The sequence below is a fragment of the Lepidochelys olivacea genome, assembly GCF_965140295.1.
Source record: "Lepidochelys olivacea isolate rLepOli2 genome assembly, chromosome: 1".
Taxonomy (NCBI): Eukaryota; Metazoa; Chordata; order Testudines; family Cheloniidae; genus Lepidochelys; species Lepidochelys olivacea.
The window spans coordinates 101,194,938-101,214,074 of NC_140411.1; the positions used below are offsets into that span (position 1 = coordinate 101,194,938).

At 39.9% G+C, this 19,137-nt stretch overlaps 1 protein-coding gene across 6 annotated transcripts in view; it reads right to left on the reverse strand.

The window, feature by feature from the left end:
• DOCK9 (dedicator of cytokinesis 9) overlaps nucleotides 1-19,137 on the reverse strand; it is a 335,677-nt gene that overhangs the window by 284,614 nt on the left and 31,926 nt on the right. For 2 of the 6 annotated variants that reach the window (XM_084627443.1, XM_084627440.1), the window contains exon 1: nucleotides 16,084-16,376. The exons of 2 other annotated variants lie outside the window; for them this stretch is intronic. In XM_084627443.1, coding sequence (XP_084483569.1) covers nucleotides 16,084-16,245 — 162 coding nt within the window. In that variant the 5' untranslated portion in view covers nucleotides 16,246-16,376. Of the gene's footprint in view, nucleotides 1-16,083; nucleotides 16,383-19,137 lie in introns of those variants that run through there. 2 more of the 6 variants (XM_084627447.1, XM_084627438.1) reach the window with 2 other exon arrangements.

Consider the following 19,137-nt stretch of genomic DNA (forward strand, 5'->3'; position numbering starts at 1 on the left):
TCTGAAAAATGTAATTATATTTTTCTATTATGTGTTAGCCTTCTCTCCAACAAATGAGCTCACAGCTCCATGTTTTATATTTTAAAAATATTTCTTTACAACTTGACCACTGAACTGATTGAAGAACAAAAGTAGTGCCTGGTAAACAACCTTCTTCACAGCTGTGTTAAAAGTTAGGAAGGAAACTATAGCAATTTTATTTAAATTTACAAAAACAGATTATTTTCCTGTGTAAATAAAAGCAGACAATAGTTCAAGAATGTTTAGCTGCACCTTTGCTTCTATTTTACACTGCCTCCTTTTGTTTTCACAGTACGGAAATACAGAGCAGTTTAAACTAAATTATACCATTACTTGAGGATGCAGCTGCCAAACAGGAATCTGTTTCATCAAGATTGACTGCGATTTTTATATACATAAGATGTAATCAGAATTTTAAGGTCACCAGTTTACTAGGCATAATGAATTTGTAAACATTAATATGAACAATAAAAACTTCAGAGTTAAAATGTTAACACTATTTACAGTGTAATTTTTTTTTTACTCTTACTGATGTGTCTACTTAGGTCAGTCATAGCCAAAATCCTTCATTTAAAACCCAAATGGCTGCTCAGCAGCTTCTTTTACATTGAATTAAAATTAACCCAGTGGCATTCAAATAAAGAGTTTCTCTTCTGTTCCCCAAAAGAGTGGAGGAAAAAATATCAGCATGATAGTTTTAAAACAGTGTTAGTTTTAAAAAGACAGAAGTATTTATGAAAAATGTATTGTACTGAACTATAGCTGTATAATATTAGTTTTATGATTTTTTTCAAGTTTTTTAGTTTATCCTCTTCTCCATTTTCAGTTTATACACAGTTTCCATAAAAATGAATGCTTCTCCTTTGATTAAAATATTGACATTTTAAAAATATGACATGAACAGATGTCAGGAAACCCCCTTTGACCCATTAACATAAATCATAGCTTAGCAGCTAAAAAACATATTTCTAATCTGTATGGTCTCCCACCACTCTTCCCAGTTTCTCTGACTAGTCAGGTTGGGACAAAAACTTTAGTCAAGGAGATATTTTTTTAGCAAAAGAAAAAGATCAGCTAAAATGTGCAATAACTACCTGCCAAACATAGCTATATCAATCAAGTTGTTTTGTAGATCCAAAGTTAAATTTTAAAAAGGGAGATGCCAACAAAGTGCATTTGATTTACTGAGCTTAAAGTGAAGGGTGGGATTTCAAAACATGCCTATGCAATTTAGTAATATTCAATGAGGCCTGTGTTCCTAAAATCACTTAACTCTTAAAAAAAAAATTCCATCTAAATTGAGTTATATTCTCTTACTGGGTAGTTTATTGTTACTCCATTTAGCCTTTGATTAAGCATATTAAAACAGCAGAAAATTAACTACTATGCTATATCAAAGCCAGGAAAGGAATTATGAAATCACTTGATTTAGAAAGCCTTAAAACATATCCCCAAACAAAATAACTTTTACCTTACAAGTTAAGGTTACTCATATGTATTTCCTAGAACACCCTTGCTAAAAATTCAGGCAATTGCCAGTTAAGCAAAGATTCACACCACACCAACCTCAGCTCACATATCCTACTATCCTAACAAAATATCCCAAAACTCAGTCTCTTCATCTTTACAAACACATCACAATAAGCACTGGCGGTTGAAGGGCTCCCCATAGCACTGCTGCCTAGTGCAATAAGGAGCACTTAATGCACTTCGTGCCCTAGGAGCACTTTCCACACCACTTACTTGGAGCAGATACTCTGGCTCCCCTGATACACAAAACACCAATACCTTGGCGAGGAGACACTGGGCTCTCCTGACTAAACTAAATCCCTCATGCACCCAGGCTCTCTACCCAACAGACAAGTATTCTCCTATTCTCAACCCTTCACATGGATGTCTCCTTTCCACTCCCAAAAGACTTGCTCACCATGCATGCCCACCCACATCTGATTCCTTGATGAATAACAGTACACCATGGAGGATGGGGACTAGGAGGGATGTAGATAACATGAGAATCTCATATGGGGACTTTGAGGAAGGATGGGCAACTTTGAAGAGCAGAAGAATGACAGTATTATTGGAGTAAGGACCATCATGAGGCACAGGAATGCTGATAACTAAACTTTTTCACCCTGACCCAGATCATGGGGCTGGGTCTAGGAAGAAGGTCATTAACTATTATTACACAGCCAGTGTTAATATCACCAACTTCCATGGCTATAATTACATCCATTATTTTTTCTTCATTGAGATGTATTAGAATAAACTACAATTAATTAAAAAGAAAAGAAGCATTTGTGGCATTTTAGAGACTAACCAATTAACTAAATTGGTTAGTCTCTAAGGTGCCACAAGTACTCCTTTTCTTTTTGCGAATACAGATTAACACGGCTGCTACTCTGAAACCTGTTACAATGAATCAGAAAGAACAACACGAGATTTTTAAGAGCAGGTTAGACAAATACCTTTTACGGATTGTCTAGCTAATAAATAGTCCTGCCATGAGTAGACTGGACTTTGAGATGTCATAAGTGCATATGCGTGCAAGACCGGACTTTCTTTGCACACTAGTCTCTGAAGAGTCCCCCCACACACACACACCCCTTGTGCCTCCTCATGCTCCCATATAATGGCATAAAGAGTAGGATGGCCATGACCCTCCTCCAGTTCCCCTGCAATTCAAAGCCCATGTTAGCGGAGAACTCCAAAAAGTAGGGATGTAGGGAGAGTCTACACTGACTACAACATCTACAAGAACCACAGTCACATCAGGGTAAGTAACATTCTCTGACTATGCCACTGTAGGTCACCAGCAAAACAACATGCTACCTGGGTGGTAAGAGTCAGGAGTTCCAGCCATATCAAACAACTGTAGCATTGCCCTCCCAAACTCACTCTCTCCTGGCTGCCATGTCAAAGTCAGAATGTTTAACGGAAATCAGTAGAGTCGCTCCACAGCCTTACACATCTGAGATTGGAATGTTCCTGTGGCAGGCAGTAGATGCAGCCTTTACCCTGGTGGAGTATGTCAATGTTTGGAGGATGAGGCTTGCCAGGCAGATGATAGCAGGTGTGCCAGTAACAGCCATAAAGAAGCGAGGAGACAATTAAAAAGCCTTGGCCCTATTAAGGTAATGTTGCACAGCACTGGAGACATGCAGCGTGTGCAGTTTCCTCATTCCAAACATGAAGTGAAGCTGAAGGAAGAAAACTGGCAAGGTTATCAATTGGCTCAAGTGCAAGTCTCAACGGACCTTCAGGTGGAACTTAGGGTGTAATCTTAAAACCACCTTGTCCCTATAGCTGAACTGCCTCATGCATCCTTCAGTGAGAGCTTAGACCTCAGTGACTCCAAGCTGAAGTGATGGCCACCAAAAAGACCATCTTGACGATAAGGTGATGTACTTAGCATTTGGTCCGTGGTTCAGAGAAGACTGAGATGCAAGAGGACAAAGTTGAGATCCCACAAGGGAGTCAGGTCTGTAACCAAAGGGTAAGTATGAAAGAGGCCTGTAAGGAATTTTGATACTAATGGATGTGAGAAGATTGAGTGTGATGATACCAGGCAATGACATGCCAATATTGCTGCAAGGTGGTCTTAAGAGTAAAGGCCAGTTCAGCACATTGTCAAGAATCTTCAGTATCAATGCCTCTACTAGATCTATTGTTTTGGCCTACTGATCAGGGTGGATAAATATCAATGATTTGGGGGTGGGGGGGGTGGGAAAGAATAGGTTTTTTTTTCCTCAAAAAACATTTTATCAAAAAAATCCAATCTAAACATAGTTTTAATTAAGATACATTATAGCTCAAAGATATCTCATCATGGAATAGGGATTATAAATTCTAATTCTATGGTATGAGACAATAGATTCCTGTAATGTTGAAGAAAAGTTTTGTAAATGAGTTCCAATAGTTCATGGATTAGGGACCCAATCTTATGAGGTTCCACAGACTTCTGTATAGATTATTTAGGTTAATCTTTCTAACTACCCAATGGGACTCAGTACTCAGTCTAGAAGATACCATCAGAGATGCTTAGTTTTGTAGTTCTCAAACTGTGGATTTGTGTTTCCAGAGGTAACATGCCTGTTAACAGCAAAAAATGTTTTTAAAATAAAATAAATAGAGGTGAAAAATAACAGACCTCAACTCTATTGTCCCTCTACAAATTTGTGTACACAGAGTCAATCCCTTCCCTCTCTAAAAGTGCAAAGTTTCAAAAAGTTCAATGAATAGAAGATTGTTGGGGACGAAATAGATCTGGACAAGGAGAAGTCTAGAGACAAATGTGAGAAACAAGGGATATATGCTTGTTTTGTTAAATTATAGGTTTGTTGTTGAAAAAAAATCCAGACTACATAACGTTGTTGTTTTAGTTAAATAAAACAATTTCAATGTCTGTCTGGTGATGTTCTCTTCCTAATACAGCATGGCAAGAAAAGCCTCCAAATATTACTGATTAACCTGTTGAATTGGAGATCACCTCCCAATGACTTCATAAATACCTGTTTCAGTTATCTTTGGTAAATGAAATAACCAATCATTCATTTTCTGATATAGCTGTAAAAATAATCTGAAACGTTTTCAAAATAAATCCCTGTTTAAAAATGTATAGTGTGTACCTTCTAAAAATGAAACCTATATCTATCTCTGAGTTGTGAAGAATATGTATGAAGGTTATAACAACCAACAAGAATGCACTTTTATGTAGAAACCCATGATTAAATCCAGTCTTCCTGACTAGTGATTTAAATCAAATCCACCCTGCTGCTGCTGCTGCTATGTAAAAAAAAATTCCATTTGGAGGAGAAAGTCTTCCTGGTGGAAGATGTCTTGCTGTGGATAACAATTTTCTGAATCTAATAGGGCAGTCTATTGATAGCACTCAACCAGCTAACATCCAAGCCATAAGGCATAACATCGGATTTTGGTTCTAGAATATTATGGGATGACTCAGCAGACCGGGAGGTGTAGAGGAGACTGTATGGACCTCATTAGCAGGCCTGGTAGCCAAAGCTGTCATGGCTAGTAAGAAGCTATCAGGATGACCACAGTTCTATCCTGTTTGATCTTGCATACTATTCTGGGGATCAATGACATCTGAGAACACCAAAGGAAAGAAGCATCTGGTAATAAGCCTGGACTCACACCTCCTGTTAAGCAGAACATGCATTTGGTGTAATCTATCACAGCAGTCCCCCAATGACACAATATTAGCTCTGTGACAGACCATTTCAATGACCATTCATTACTGGTCACAGCATGCCTACTTAAGAGATCTTCAATGTCACTGCTGGACACTGGTAGGTGTAAAGACATCTCGCTTCCTGACAAAGAGGATGATCAAGTGTCTTCGTTTTTCTTTCTATTCTGCACCAACAACATTTGGATGTCAATGCTAATAAAAAAATAGGAAGGAGCACAAACTCTGGCAAGTAAAATTTAAAAGTATAATTAAGCAGGCCAACGAAGAATCTGAAGTAACTTGCTAAATATGCAAGAACCAACAGTAAAATAGTTTTCAAGTACATCAGAAGCAGGAAGTCTGCCACACAGGCACTGGGAGCCACTAGATGACAAAAGTATTAAAACAGCACTCAAGGAAGGCCAGGCCATTGCAGAGGAGCTAAATGAATTCTTTTGCATCAGTCTTCACTGCAGAGGATGTGGGGAGACTCCACATCACAGCTATTTTTTCTAGGCAACAAAACTGAAGTAGTGTCCCAAACTGATGTGTCAATAGAAGTTTTAGAACAAACTGATAAACTAAATGGTATTAATGTCAAGGTCCCAATGGTATTCACCCAAGAGTTATGAAGGAACTCAAATGTGTAACTGCAGAACTACTAACAGTAGCATAAAGAAAAGGAGTACTTGTGACACCTTAGAGACTAACGAATTTATTTGAGCGTAAATTTTCGTGAGCTACAGCTCACTTCATCGATATAGAAAGAACAGAGTTATCAGACACATATATAAACACGATTTGTTGGAGACGTGTCAAACCAGCTTTTCTAGAGGGAAGTCATGCTGCACCAACCTATTAGAATTATTTAAGAAAATCAGCAAGCACATGTATAAGGGTGATCCAGTTGACACAGTGTACTTGGATTTTCAGAAAGCATTTCACACGGTCCCTCACCAAAGGCTCTTAAAGGAATCTAAGTAGCCACAGGATAAGAGGGAAGGTCCTTTCGTGAATCAGTAATCAGTTGAAAGATAGGAAATGAAGAGTAGGATAAATAGTCAGTTTTTACAATGAAGAGGTGGACAACAGAGTTCCCCAAGGATCCATATTGAGACCTGTCCTGTTCCACATATTTATTATTTAGAAAAGGAGATGAAACAATGAAATGGCAAAGTTTGCAGATGATACACTATCATTCAAGATAGTTAAGTCCAAAGGAATTACAGAGAGATCTCATAAAAGTGAGTGACTGGGTGATAAAACAGCAGATAAAATTCAATGCTTATAAGTGCAGAATGATGCACTCTGGAATCCTCATTATACATTGTGACGTTACACCCCATATTCTTTATGGAAATATGCTTATGATATGGATTTGGCATAACAGATGTATTTTACACAAGATGGGTCTTCAAAAGGTAGTCATTGGAAAGGTTACTGACCATGTAACAATTACAACTGTGTGTATATTTGGGAGACACCCACCAGACAACAGACTAGCTGCACTGATGGGCCATTAGGAAGAAGCAATAAGACTTTAAAGATACTAACCTCTCTCCTTCCTGAGAGGCGTTGTGGAACGTAGCTGTGACACTACTTAGTCAGGTGGTCCTGCCACCTGGTACTAAACACTATCTTGGACTTCTAGTAATTTTCCACTAAACCGAAGGGGAGGTCAAGACAGGGAAAACGAAAGATTCCTGCCTTATGTACATCTTTTTTTAAGGCTGGGGAGTAAGGCAAACAGGACTCTCCTCTGTTGCTTTCCTGCCCAAGAAAGAAACTGCTGAAAGTACCTGAATAGACAAAGAAACTGAGAGGTGGGAAAGGCAAGGGCTGAGTCCAGACTAAGACAGGAATCTAGTATGTAAAGAGAAATAACTGGAACTCTTAGTTACAGAAACTCGGCAACTTGCCTGAAACAACATTAAGGGTGAGAAATTACTTCTTGAAACCAGTCTCAAAGATCTTAAGCTTAGTATGCATGTACTGTTTTATTTGTTTGGTAATCTGCTTTGTTCTGTTTGCTATCCCTTATAATCACTTCAAACCTATCTTTTATAGTTAATAAACTTATTTCTTGTCTATAATATAACCCAGCTTGTGCAATTCATATGGTGGGTGGGGGGAAGAAGTTGTGCATCTCTCTGTCTCCACATTGAGGGAGAGGGCAAATTTTTATGAGCTGGCACAGTGCAGATCTTTCTATACAGTGCAAGACAATATTATCTGGGGTTTCTCTCTCCACAGTGGCTGCGCATGTGAATGCTGGGTAAATCCTCTTACACAGATCTGACTGCAGTCTGTGTCTGCACCTGGGTGTGGTCTTGCCTGGGTGTGTGCTGGAAAGGCGCCCCTCCTCGCTGCGGCAGCTCCAGGGCTGGAGCCGCAGGATAGGCGCCTCTCCCCTGGCAGGTTTGGGCCTAGCTGGGCCTGGGTAAGGGTGCCCCGGCTGCAGCTGGGTCCGGGCCGCCCTGGCCAGGTTTGGGCCAGGGTAGGGGTATCCCTCCCTCGGCCATTCCCCGGGCAGGTTCCCTGAGCTCCTGCACAGTGCTAATAAGGCTGCTGCGCAGCCGCACAGCTTACACGGAACTTAGGTAGACATTATTCTCGAAATAAAAATTGTAATATTATTCAAGAAGAAAGTGTCCACACAGGAAGTCATTCCAGAATAGCTACAGCTGATTGGCATAGCTATAGTGGAATAAGCCAATCAATTTCTCCCATGTAGACAAGCCCTTAGTCCTTCTGACATCCCAGTGTATTCAGATTTGCGAGGGACTCACAAGTATTTCTGTCACTAGACTATGCAGAAGATGACATTCACCAATATCTAAAGCTTATAATACTGTTGAGTTAACAGGTTATATTAATGCATTTGGAATTAGTTGAGAATTTTACTTTGTGCAAGAATTAGGTTGGCAAATTTTTTTGATTGTTTTTAGTAGATACCTGATCCTGCTTTTGAAAAGTTAGGATTATCTAATTCACCACATTCAGGGCCTAGGCATGCAGCCTTTCCGAATCCATGCAATGACATGACCCATGTTCCCTCTCACGTCTAGGAAATCCCGCATTCAAAAATTAAGTCACAATTTTCATATTAAAAATATTTTTCCACGGCAGACTGAACTAATTGAAAGATTCTCAAATACTGATTAACCAAGTCCTTTAGAGGACCAAGTCATAGTATACAAGCTACATTAAAGATCTTTAAAATCTGACAACTGATCTCAATGCTTTCATTACTAAGCAGCAATTTTAAAGATTAAGTATTGAACAGAACTGAAAAAGACTGAAACTAGCATAGCAGCACAGAAAGCAGTTCAAGGACACTGAAAATTACAGGTGTCACATTGCTTCCTGCAGTTTTCATTCTGAATATTTTTTTCCAGTGCTGATTGGCTGTTTGCTCCAACATAACCTGCCCACTCTTCTCCACCTCCCACCCTCCTTTATCTTTCTATTTACCTAATCCTCTCCTAATATAACCCCACTAAAAGGATTTAAATTAGAGCTGTCGATTATCGCAGTTAACTCACACGATTAACTCAAAAAAATTAATTGTGATTAATAGCAGTTTTAATTGCACTGTTAAGCAGTAGAATCACCAACTGAAATTTAAATATTTTGGATGTTTTTCTACATTTTCATATATATTGTATTCTATGTTGTAATTGAAATCAGTGTACATTATTTTTATTACAAATATTTGCACTGTAAAAATGATAAAAGAAATAGTATTTTTCAATTCACCTCATACAAGTACTGTAGTGCAATCTGTCGTGAAAGTGCAATTTAAAAATATATAGTATTTTTGTTACATAACTGCACTCAAAAACAAAACAAGGTAAAACATCAGAGCCCACGAGTCCACTCAGTCCTACTTCTTGTTCTTCCAATTGCTAAGACAAACAAGCTTGTTTACATTTACAGGAGATAATGCTGCCCTCTTATTTACAACGTCACCTGAAAGTGAGAATAGGCATTCGCATGGCACTTTTGTAGTGGGAACTACAAGGTATTAAAGTGCCAGATATGCTAGACATGCGTATGCCCCCTCATCCTTCAGCCACCATTCCAGAGGACATGCTTCCATGCTGATGACACTCGTTAAAAAAAAAAAAATGTTTAAATTTGTGACTGAACTCCTTCGGGGAGAACTGTATATCCCCTGCTCTGTTTTACCCGCATTCCGCCATATATTTCATGTTATAGCAGTCTCGGATGATGACCCAGCACATATTGTTCATTTTAAGAACACTTTCACTACAGATTTCACAAAATGCAAAGAAGGTACCAATGTCGAGATTTCTAACGATAGCTACAGCACTTAACCCAAGGTTTAAGAATCTGAAGTGCGTTCCAAAATCTGAGAGGGACGAGGTGTGGAGCATGCTTTGAAAAGTCTTAAAAGAGCAACACTTTGATGCGGAAACTATGGAACCCGAACCACCAAAAAAGAAAATCAACCTTCTTCTGGTGGCATCTGACTCACATAATGAAAATGAACATGCATCGGTCCACAGTGCTTTGGATTGTTATCAAGCAGAACCCATCATCAGCATGGATGCATGTCCCCTGGAATGTCAGTTGAAGCATGAAGGGACATGTGAATCTTTAGCGCATTTGGCATGTAAATACCTTGTGACGCTGGCTATAACAGTGCCATGAGAACGCCTGTTCTCACTTTCAGGTGACCGTGTAAACAAGCAGCTGGAAGCATTATCTCTTGCAAATGTAAACAAACTTGTTTTTCTGAGCGATTGGCTGAATAAGAAGTAGGACTGAGTGGACTTGCAGGCTCTAAAATTTTATACTTATTTTTGAATGCTTTTTTTGTACATAATTCTACATCTATAAGTCCAACTTTCATGATAAATAGATTGCACTACAGTACTTGTATTAGGTGAATTTAAAAATACTATTTTTTTGGTTTTTACACACTGAAAATACTTGTAATCAAAAATAAAGTGAGCATTGTACATTTTGTATTCTGTGTTGTAATTGAAATCAATATATTCGAAAATATAGAAAGCATCCAAAACTATTTAAATAAATGTTATTCTATTATTAACAGTGTGATTAATCACGCTTTTTTTTTATTGCTTGACGGCTCTAATTTAAATGAAACAAAAAAAATAGAATATGAGATTTGCTGCCATCGCATTGTTCACTCTGCTTCTATTCTATCCCTTTCCCCTACTATTTGTCTGTTTTATCTATTTAGATAGTAAAGTCTTTAGGCAGGGACAGTTTTATTCCCTAACACAATGACACCATATCAGATGGCCCTATGCATTACCGTAATAAAATACTGTTTTTGAAGAATTTTCCTTGCCTAGAGAATCTGGCATTGTTACAATAAAAACAGTGGAATTTAAATCAGAAATGCCAAATAAAAGATAGAGATCATTTTGTTTTCAAGGAACAGCAGCCCAGGTACAGAAAAGCACTGAGACTCAAGGTTTTTCCTGTACTTGGATGGGATCTGAGGGAAAGAAAACCGCATAGACAAGCCCATAGTTAGTAACAATACCAATACGGAAGAACTTCAAGAAATAATTGGCTATTAAGGAGGAATTCTGGAATATAGTCTAAGACTTTCCAAGTATAGATGACAGCACGGAAACAAAAATAAATCAAAGAGTGGAGGGAGACAAAGGGAGTAATTGGGTTAAGCAAAACAAAGACCGAAAAGTGGAGAAAGGTGAGATGAAATGAAAGAGATGTAGGCAATGGATACATAAGAAGAACTCTGAAGGCAAAGAATTGAGTAAAATTTAATACTTCCTCTTTGGGTTCTTGAAAATATAAAAAAATGGTTTGTTTCTGTAAAGCTTAATATGAATTAAAATTAAAATTAGTGCTTAATATTTAGTAAATGACCTTTTCATTGAATGAACGGCATATGGAAAAAGGCAGGAAGACCCAATATGATGAAAATCGACACTGTGATCTTTAATATTTTTGGGGTTAAATTTAAAATCCCCCGGGCTAAATTATTTTTATCCATTTGGGCATGAGGCCCTACTGAGTTCTTCCTGCAGATCCTGAGCCTGGAGACAAGACCCCAGGGGAAAGTGGTATGCTGAAAATACTCTTGGCCCAAAGGGAAGAACAAGTATATTGATATGAAGGTTGATGGCAACGTGCAGAGACACACTAAATCTACTAAATTTCCATCCTATCTCCAGATTACCTTAATTTTTTTTAGGCAATGGAAGAGCAGAGCCATTTCTGATTTAATACTAGGTGGAGACCTCCTGACTTCTTCAGCACCATAGATAGTAGAAAAGAGACTCCTGCAGAGTGCACCTGGTCCAAGACTTTTAGTTACTCCCTCGCCATTTCACTGATATCCAACTATGCAAACAGATTTCTCCCAAGAACCACTTCCTAAAGACTATCCATTAATGGAAGTTTTTAAATACTGTTCATTCAAGGGAATCAAAGCCCTTAGTACTTGTTCTTGCACTGGAGAGGGACCTCCTGGAATCCACTGTTGTCACTGTGACAAAACTATATCTCAGTTAGAAGTACCTGATCTGCCTTGAAATAACTAGAGACAAGGAAGGGAAAGAAAAACTGCTGCAGGAGGGAGCAATGCTTGGTGGCAGTTGTCTATCAACAGCTAAATGACAGAGCTAGCTAAGCCAGAGCCAAGAAGAAACTGTTTAAATTCCAGACCAGGGTTCTTTGCAGAAAATTTTATTTCAATTATTTACTCTAGAAATTAATGGGTTGCTCTCTCAAGAATACTATAGACTACCCAGTCTCCTAAACAAAGAAAATGGGATGGTTTGCATTTCAAACACAAATCCTAGCAGACAACTTACTCTTGAGAAAACATCCACCCATCCGTTCTGCTGCAAGGCGAGTAAAGGGAAAAGATGATACTGTAAAGTGATGCCTTGCTAATCCCTTGTGGTCCTGCCTATCTCCTCCGTGATAGGAACCCAGTAGCCCAGGGGTGGGCAAACTTTTTGGCCCGAGGGCCACATTTAGGTATGGAAATTGTATGGCGGGCCATGAATGCTCACATAATTGGGGGTTGAGGTGCAGGAGGGGGTGAATGCTCAGGCTGGGGTTGTGGGCTCTGGGGTGAGGCTGGGGGTGCAGGAGGGTGCTCCAGGCTGGGACCAAGGGGTTTGGAGGGCAGGAGGGGGTCAGGGGTGCAGGCTCCAGGTGGCACTTATCTCAAGCACCTCCCAGAAGCAGCGGCATGTCCTCCCTCTGGCTCCGATGCGGAGGCACAGCCAGGCGTGGCCAATGGGAGCTGCGGGGGCAGGAGCAGCGTTTAGGAGCCCTATGTTTAGGAGCTGGAGGGGAGGACATGCCACTGCTTCTGGGAGCCGTGAAGAGCGGGGCAAGCCCCCGACCCCACTCCCCGGCTGGAGGTCAAGGGCTGGATTAAAACATCTGGAGGGCAGGATGCAGCCCCCAAGCTGTAGTTTACCCACCCCTGCAGTAGCCTCTCCCTTCCAAGCACAGCTTTTAAACATGATTCTTGAGGGGTGGAAAGTCAAATTCTTCTCCCAAAAGTCATCTGCATTTAGAGAAAATGGTACAAATTTTCATTCAATGTGTGATTGAGAGATCCTAGAATTTAAAATTTAACTATTTCTTCTTGCATGAGTTTTTTAAACTAAATTATCTTTGTTGCAGAGTGAGCTGCACCTCTGTCCCCTTCCTGTTCTGAGTGCACTCCTCAGGTGTCAAGCTTCATGCCTTAACCTCTCCTAGGGCAGAATTATTCATTTTTCCCTGCTTTTAAACCAGACACTTGGCTATTGTATTCTGTATATCAACCATGCTGCTTAACAAGCAGGTCCAACTAGGTTAAGCACCTGCTGTTCTTCCCTTCTGTGACCAGAGGTATATACAGTGACCAGACAACCTTCCCAAAAAAAAAAAAAAAAAAAAAAACACCACACACTCACAAACCACAATTATTTTGTTTATTTACCAAAAATTAGAAGAAAGCATAAAATGATGAGAATTTTAAAACAAGAGACTCTACACGCATTTCTCATACCTGAGGTTTGGCATCACCTGATGATCTAAACTAGCTAAGCTTCTTCAGACCCCCAGGTGGGTGGGTGTGTGTTAGTCTGGTTTTCCGGAACAGCTCTCCTAATAGCTACCTCCCTGCTCAGGGGTGTCCTGTTTAGCCAGACAAAGGTCCTTTGTTCTTTTCAGTTCCTGGGCTTTTACCCTTCTGCACCAAATCAACAAAGACAGCTCAGCAGGAGATCAGCACAGGGCCAGCCTTCGGGATGGGCGACCATCCAGGGTGCTCTGGTCGGGGGGGTGGCGCCATGCGGCAGCGCAGTGGCGAGCACTGCTGGTGTAGTGTCAGGAACTGCTCCTGGCTGGCAGGGGAGCACCACATTGGAGGCCGCCCAAATTTTTCCCTGCTTCCTTCCAATGCAGGAACATTGGGGGGTGAGGGGGTGGCGGTGATGCACAGATACTGCTCCCCACCCCTCTCCCCCAAACGTTCCTTTATGTCCCCCTAGTGGCCAGTGAAGGGGGGAGCAAGGAGCAAAACCAGGGCTCCCTGCATCCAAGTCACTTTCCCCACCTGGGCTGTGCAGTGAGGTGAGCATCAGGAGCTGCTGCTCTCCTGCCCTCCCCTTACACAGCTCAGGTGGAAAAAGTGACTTGGCTGCAGGGAGCCCTGGTGTTGCTCCTCGCTTCCTCCCCTCACAGCTTCCTACAGGTGTGCAGAGGAGCAGTGTTCTGGGTGGGAGCAAGCAGCAATGCCAGCTTCTCCATGCATCCAAGTCAGTTTCCCCATGGGGGCACAGGAGGGGGGTACAGAGGTTAGGGGCACAGGGGGCACAGTGCAAAGGTTAGGGTCAATGGGGGGGGGCGCCATGCCCACATAAGACAGAGGCACCAAAATATAAGTTCGTCTAGGGCACCATTTTACCTAAGATCGCCCTGCAAGCCAGACACCTCAAAGACAATTGCTCTCCCACTGTTTCATACACCTGAAGTGTTTACCATGGAGTCATTTAACTTGTGCCACTATTTCCTTTCTGCTGGTTAAATTAAACCAATCTATTCATACAGTTAATATCCCAATAACTAGGTCAATATACAGTATTCAAAAATTAGAGCAGCTCCATGTCTGTCACATAAATATCACCATAATTGCAACAGGCAGGCAGGCAAATTTTGTGCCTAATCTGACCCATTTATATGCCAATTTTGTAAAGCTGAACTAAACCAATATCAACTGAACCCTGGGGCAATAGCAGCTGGAACAAAAAATTACTAAATAAAGCAAAGGAATAAGTGACAATGTAAATGCAATATAACAAATTTTCACTCTAGCTTAAGTTATGAAATGTCATCCCTGCCTTAAATTTTTCCTATTTCTCTGCACACTCACATATTTGGATTTATATAACTAATCTGAGTTAACTGCAGCTTAAGGATTTGTTTTTATGGCTTATTTTATTTTGTACTGTTAATACTGATTTTAGTGCAAGACAAACTGATTTTTTCCAAGTCAAAAAATAAAATTTTTTAATAGTGTTGAATTACTTGTGGAATGAGACCAATGGTTCAAAAATGGCCGACAGTGAGGATCTGATTGAGGTTGTTTAAGGAAGCCATTCTTTTTATGTCAGCTTTTACTTACTTACACGGACACACAGACACACACACACTTTCAAAATATACAACATAACTACTGAAGGTAGAGGATACCTTGAGTAATTTAGAAAATGTATTTGAGGAGAATGGTCAAAATTTTCAGAATCTACTCCTATACTCAGAAAGCCCCTATTCCCTGCATCAGATTAAGTCTTTTGTTATAGTCAGAACATAGGGAGAAAAAAAAAGGGCCAAGGTGAGTATTACAAAAATTAAGACTTTTAAAAAAAAAAAAATCAAGCATACCGTTGAATTAATTTCTATAATGCCCTGATGAAATTATGAGCTCTCTGTAACTGCAACTAGTCTCAACCTAAACACCTAAACAGACACTATAGATTCTCAAACACAAACTTGTATTCATAAATAGCCCTTTAAATCTACCCTCAACACACACACACACACACACCCCTCCAGCTCTTTTATGCAGCTTGTCAGCAACAGAGAAGCTAATATGAGCAGTGCATACAGCATTTAAAATAACCTTACAAATCTACCAAAATCACTTTGCGAATTGGTCAGCAACCGGTGCCCACTTCCACCCCCTTGGGCCCAGACACAATACATCTGACGCATATGTGCGTCACCAGTCTGGGGAGCATGAAGAAGATACGCAGGAAACCGGTTTTGAGGTGGGACTATGAGACAACACCTAGAGAGCCTCAAAAAAACAGAAGACATTTAGAAAGCAATTAGCTCTCCCATAAAGATTTTTCTTCTAGCATACTCTCCTACCCCTTTCACCAGTTTAGTTTACTATAGTAGTGTACTTCCTAAAAAACCCACCCATAGTAAGTTCATTTGAAAATGAAAAATTTAAACCTGCATTGGGGTTTAACATACCAATAGTCCTAAGGTTTCTTTTTTTTCCCCAAATATTATAGTAATCTGTCTTGGTCATTTCAAGTAAGATAAGTACCTTATAAGATCTAACAACAGCAAATTGCAGACTATGGGAACATGTAAACCCTCTATCATGAGTCAAAGCTTCTTCAAAGCTATATCAGTACAAATCTATAAAACATTTAAGCTTTTGTATCTAGGCTTGTATGCACACGTGTGCAACGCATGACACATTCCAGCAAGTGCATTGTCTACAATATTAAATTCATTTTATACAACAGATATTACATACACATTATCATGTGGATTTTTAATTTCACTCACTAATTGAAAACTATGTTAAACAAGTCAGTATTTACCAGGGATGCATGAATCAGTAGTCCTGAATCCTCGTTGGTCAAACTGTGTGCTGTATATTCAAGGACATTATTTTCCCCTTGATGTTTGCAAATATAAGCACAGTTTCTTTCAAAAACTGTACGAATGCCTTTAAACAGAACCACACTAGTAGTGCAACCCATTCCAAATGTGTTGAATTTGCATTTCTAGCAACCCTGGCTCCATTTGCAGAATGTCTTCCTTTGCTCCACAGGAACAATTATCCTTTGCATCATCTTCAGGTCCAGGATCAAGTACCTCACTAAAATAAAAGCCACCAGCTTCTATAATGCAATCTTGTTTAGTTAAACAGGAGGCTGCCAAAAATCCAGCCTTATAAAATAGGAAGGTGATGGAAAAATAAAATGACAGTTCAGCTGTAAAACTCTCTCTAATAGGATGCTTTCACCATATGCTATTACTGTAGGATACAGCTGAAAAAGTATTCCATACAGTTAAAAAATAGCTTCTGATTCCTGTTTTTCAAAGATCTGCAGAACATATCCAAGATAAAAAGAAATTGCGAAGATAGTGCTGCAGTTTCTGCTGCTAGCCACAAAGAACCTTTATCTGCTGCAAGAAAGAACTCTCCCAGAATGCTTAGCACAGAGTTTGTACTAGCAAACGCTTCTTTACTTGACCTAAATATGCTTTCTGTTGTTTAATACGGCCCTTCAAAACTGATGAGGAGGAAAAAAAAGTCAAATGAGGAAAATCATCAGACTACAGCTGCTATGGAAACACGCTACTTGTTACTGTATAAACCTATTTCGAACAAGCCTATGCCTGAACCGATAATAGCTAGCTGATAGCTATCCACAAGGGAACAGAAGATTGACACAGAAGTCTTTTCACCTCCCTCCTCCTTCGTATGAGAAACTGTCAGTAAGTTCCAAGGTTGCTCAAACAATTTGTATAGTGGGAGTGCAGAGAGCCTTCGAACCAAACTGTAAATTGTATCTGATGGAAACCACTTCAAGCCAGGGGATGTTGCCACACGCCTAGCTCCTGCACCTATGATAAGTTCCAGTCTACTAGAAAATGACTGTTTAGTTCTCAATGGCTAACAGTCAATAATCATGCAAAAAAAAAAAAAAACGAACGTGGCCAAATGATTACCCAGTTCAGATTAACATCCACTTCTGGAACAAAAATATAGTATGAAATTTTAAATACGTACACAAAATCCTTGGTTACATAATGCATTATATCCACGTATAGAGTCCTAACACAATCCATCGTAACAGTCAACACTCCCATTCCACAACCTGTTTTGGTGTCTTTATGAATGATAATGTGAAAATGCCCTTAAATGATTATGAAAATCAGAAAAGTTGTTCTTTTGTACGTCACCTGTTATGTAATTTTCACAAGTTGAAAATGCAGACTCGTGTATTAGAAATCAAGACAAAACACATTGAAATGTGGAGTGACAATCTCAAAATTACTGTATGTCAGAATCAAGCTTATTTTATGTTAGTCTGTGAAATGAGAGCAAACGTTTTTAATTTTGAATTAAAAGCTATGGATTTTATCCTGAAACTGGAGGAAATCTTGTAGTTTGAACAGGTGAATAAGGGACTGTTTGAGGCTTTTAGCATCAGGAAAGCATGGTAGTTAGTTCTCATTTTTAGTATCTCACAGGTTGCTGAGGCTTTTGTTAACACCTGTGGGATGGGGTTAAGAAGGGGGGAGGGAGGTACACCAAGAAATTCATCTTTTTCCCGCCCTTTGTAGAGGCAATTTAAGGGGACTAAATTCTTATTCTACATCTCAGCAACTAATGGTTCCCACTGCACCCAAACCAAATATCCAAAAGTTACTGGCACATTAGTTCGATGTTTCTGCTAAAAATTGATCCATAGTGAAATAGTTAACATTGCTATGTAAAGCTATTTTTCAAGTTTTCCAGCAAGTGACTCAGGCTCTGCTGAGGCCATGTCACCTGACAGATATAAAAAAAATGTCCAGAGAATTTTCCAGCCATGAAGCACTTCAGAGGCAGACAAGCATCATCCCCATTTTATAGATGAGCAAACTAAGGAACAGCTCTAAACCATGGTTGCTGGAGTCAATCTGAGACTGGCAATTATTAACTGTAGAGATGGAAATCTATCTTCAGGGAAATATGCCAGGGTTGATTTTCAGTGGATCAGAGCTCCTGAGAATTCTATCATCTATGACAAAATTAGACAATTTCTTGTAGTTCATTAGAAGACGAAGTTAGATTCATAGCTAGAGAACATACTTCAGGGCTGTAGAGACGTCCTGATGGCATTTGCCTCTGATTAGCCAATTATCTAGGTATAGACCGACCTAGATTCCTGCAGAAGACCTGCTGCCACTATGGCTAGGAATTTTGTGAAGACTGCTCTGGAGAGAAGAACGGTAAGGCCTTGTACTGACTGAGTGGGCCCCACTGCAAATCACAGGTACATTCTGTGGGCCAAATGGATGGCAAATGTGGAAGTACACATCCTGCAATTCAAGAACCACACACTAATTTTGAGATTGAAGAAATGGCATAATTAAATCTAGTGTTATCATCCTGAACCTGAGACTGTGTATATATTTGTTTAATTTCAGCTATAGGATAGGATGAAGACCCATCCTTTTCTCTTCAGGATAAAGAAATATTGGGGAGCTGAAACTTCTTTCCCTATTCTCTAGAGATGCTTTCTCTATGGCTCCTATGCAGAGCACTGAAGCCACTTATTTTAGTTGGCTCTCATGAGAAGGGCCCCTGAAGAGGGGCAGGAAATAGTTGAGGTAGACATGGTTAACAACTTTTAGCTCACATGGGTCAGTTATTGCAGATCAAGCCCAGTGTAAAGGTGCAAGGCAACAGCCAAAAATAGGGATTGGTTCTTGAGAGGTTTTGGTATGCTCTCGATGCTCACGTCAAAATGTGCTGCCTAGAAATAGGTGTCAAGGAAGACAATCTCCTCTTCCTGGAGTGTCTGGGGTTCTTCCTCTGTGAATAGTTAGAAGGTCTACTTGGAGAGTAGGAAGATGCCCTGTCTGTCTGCATTTGG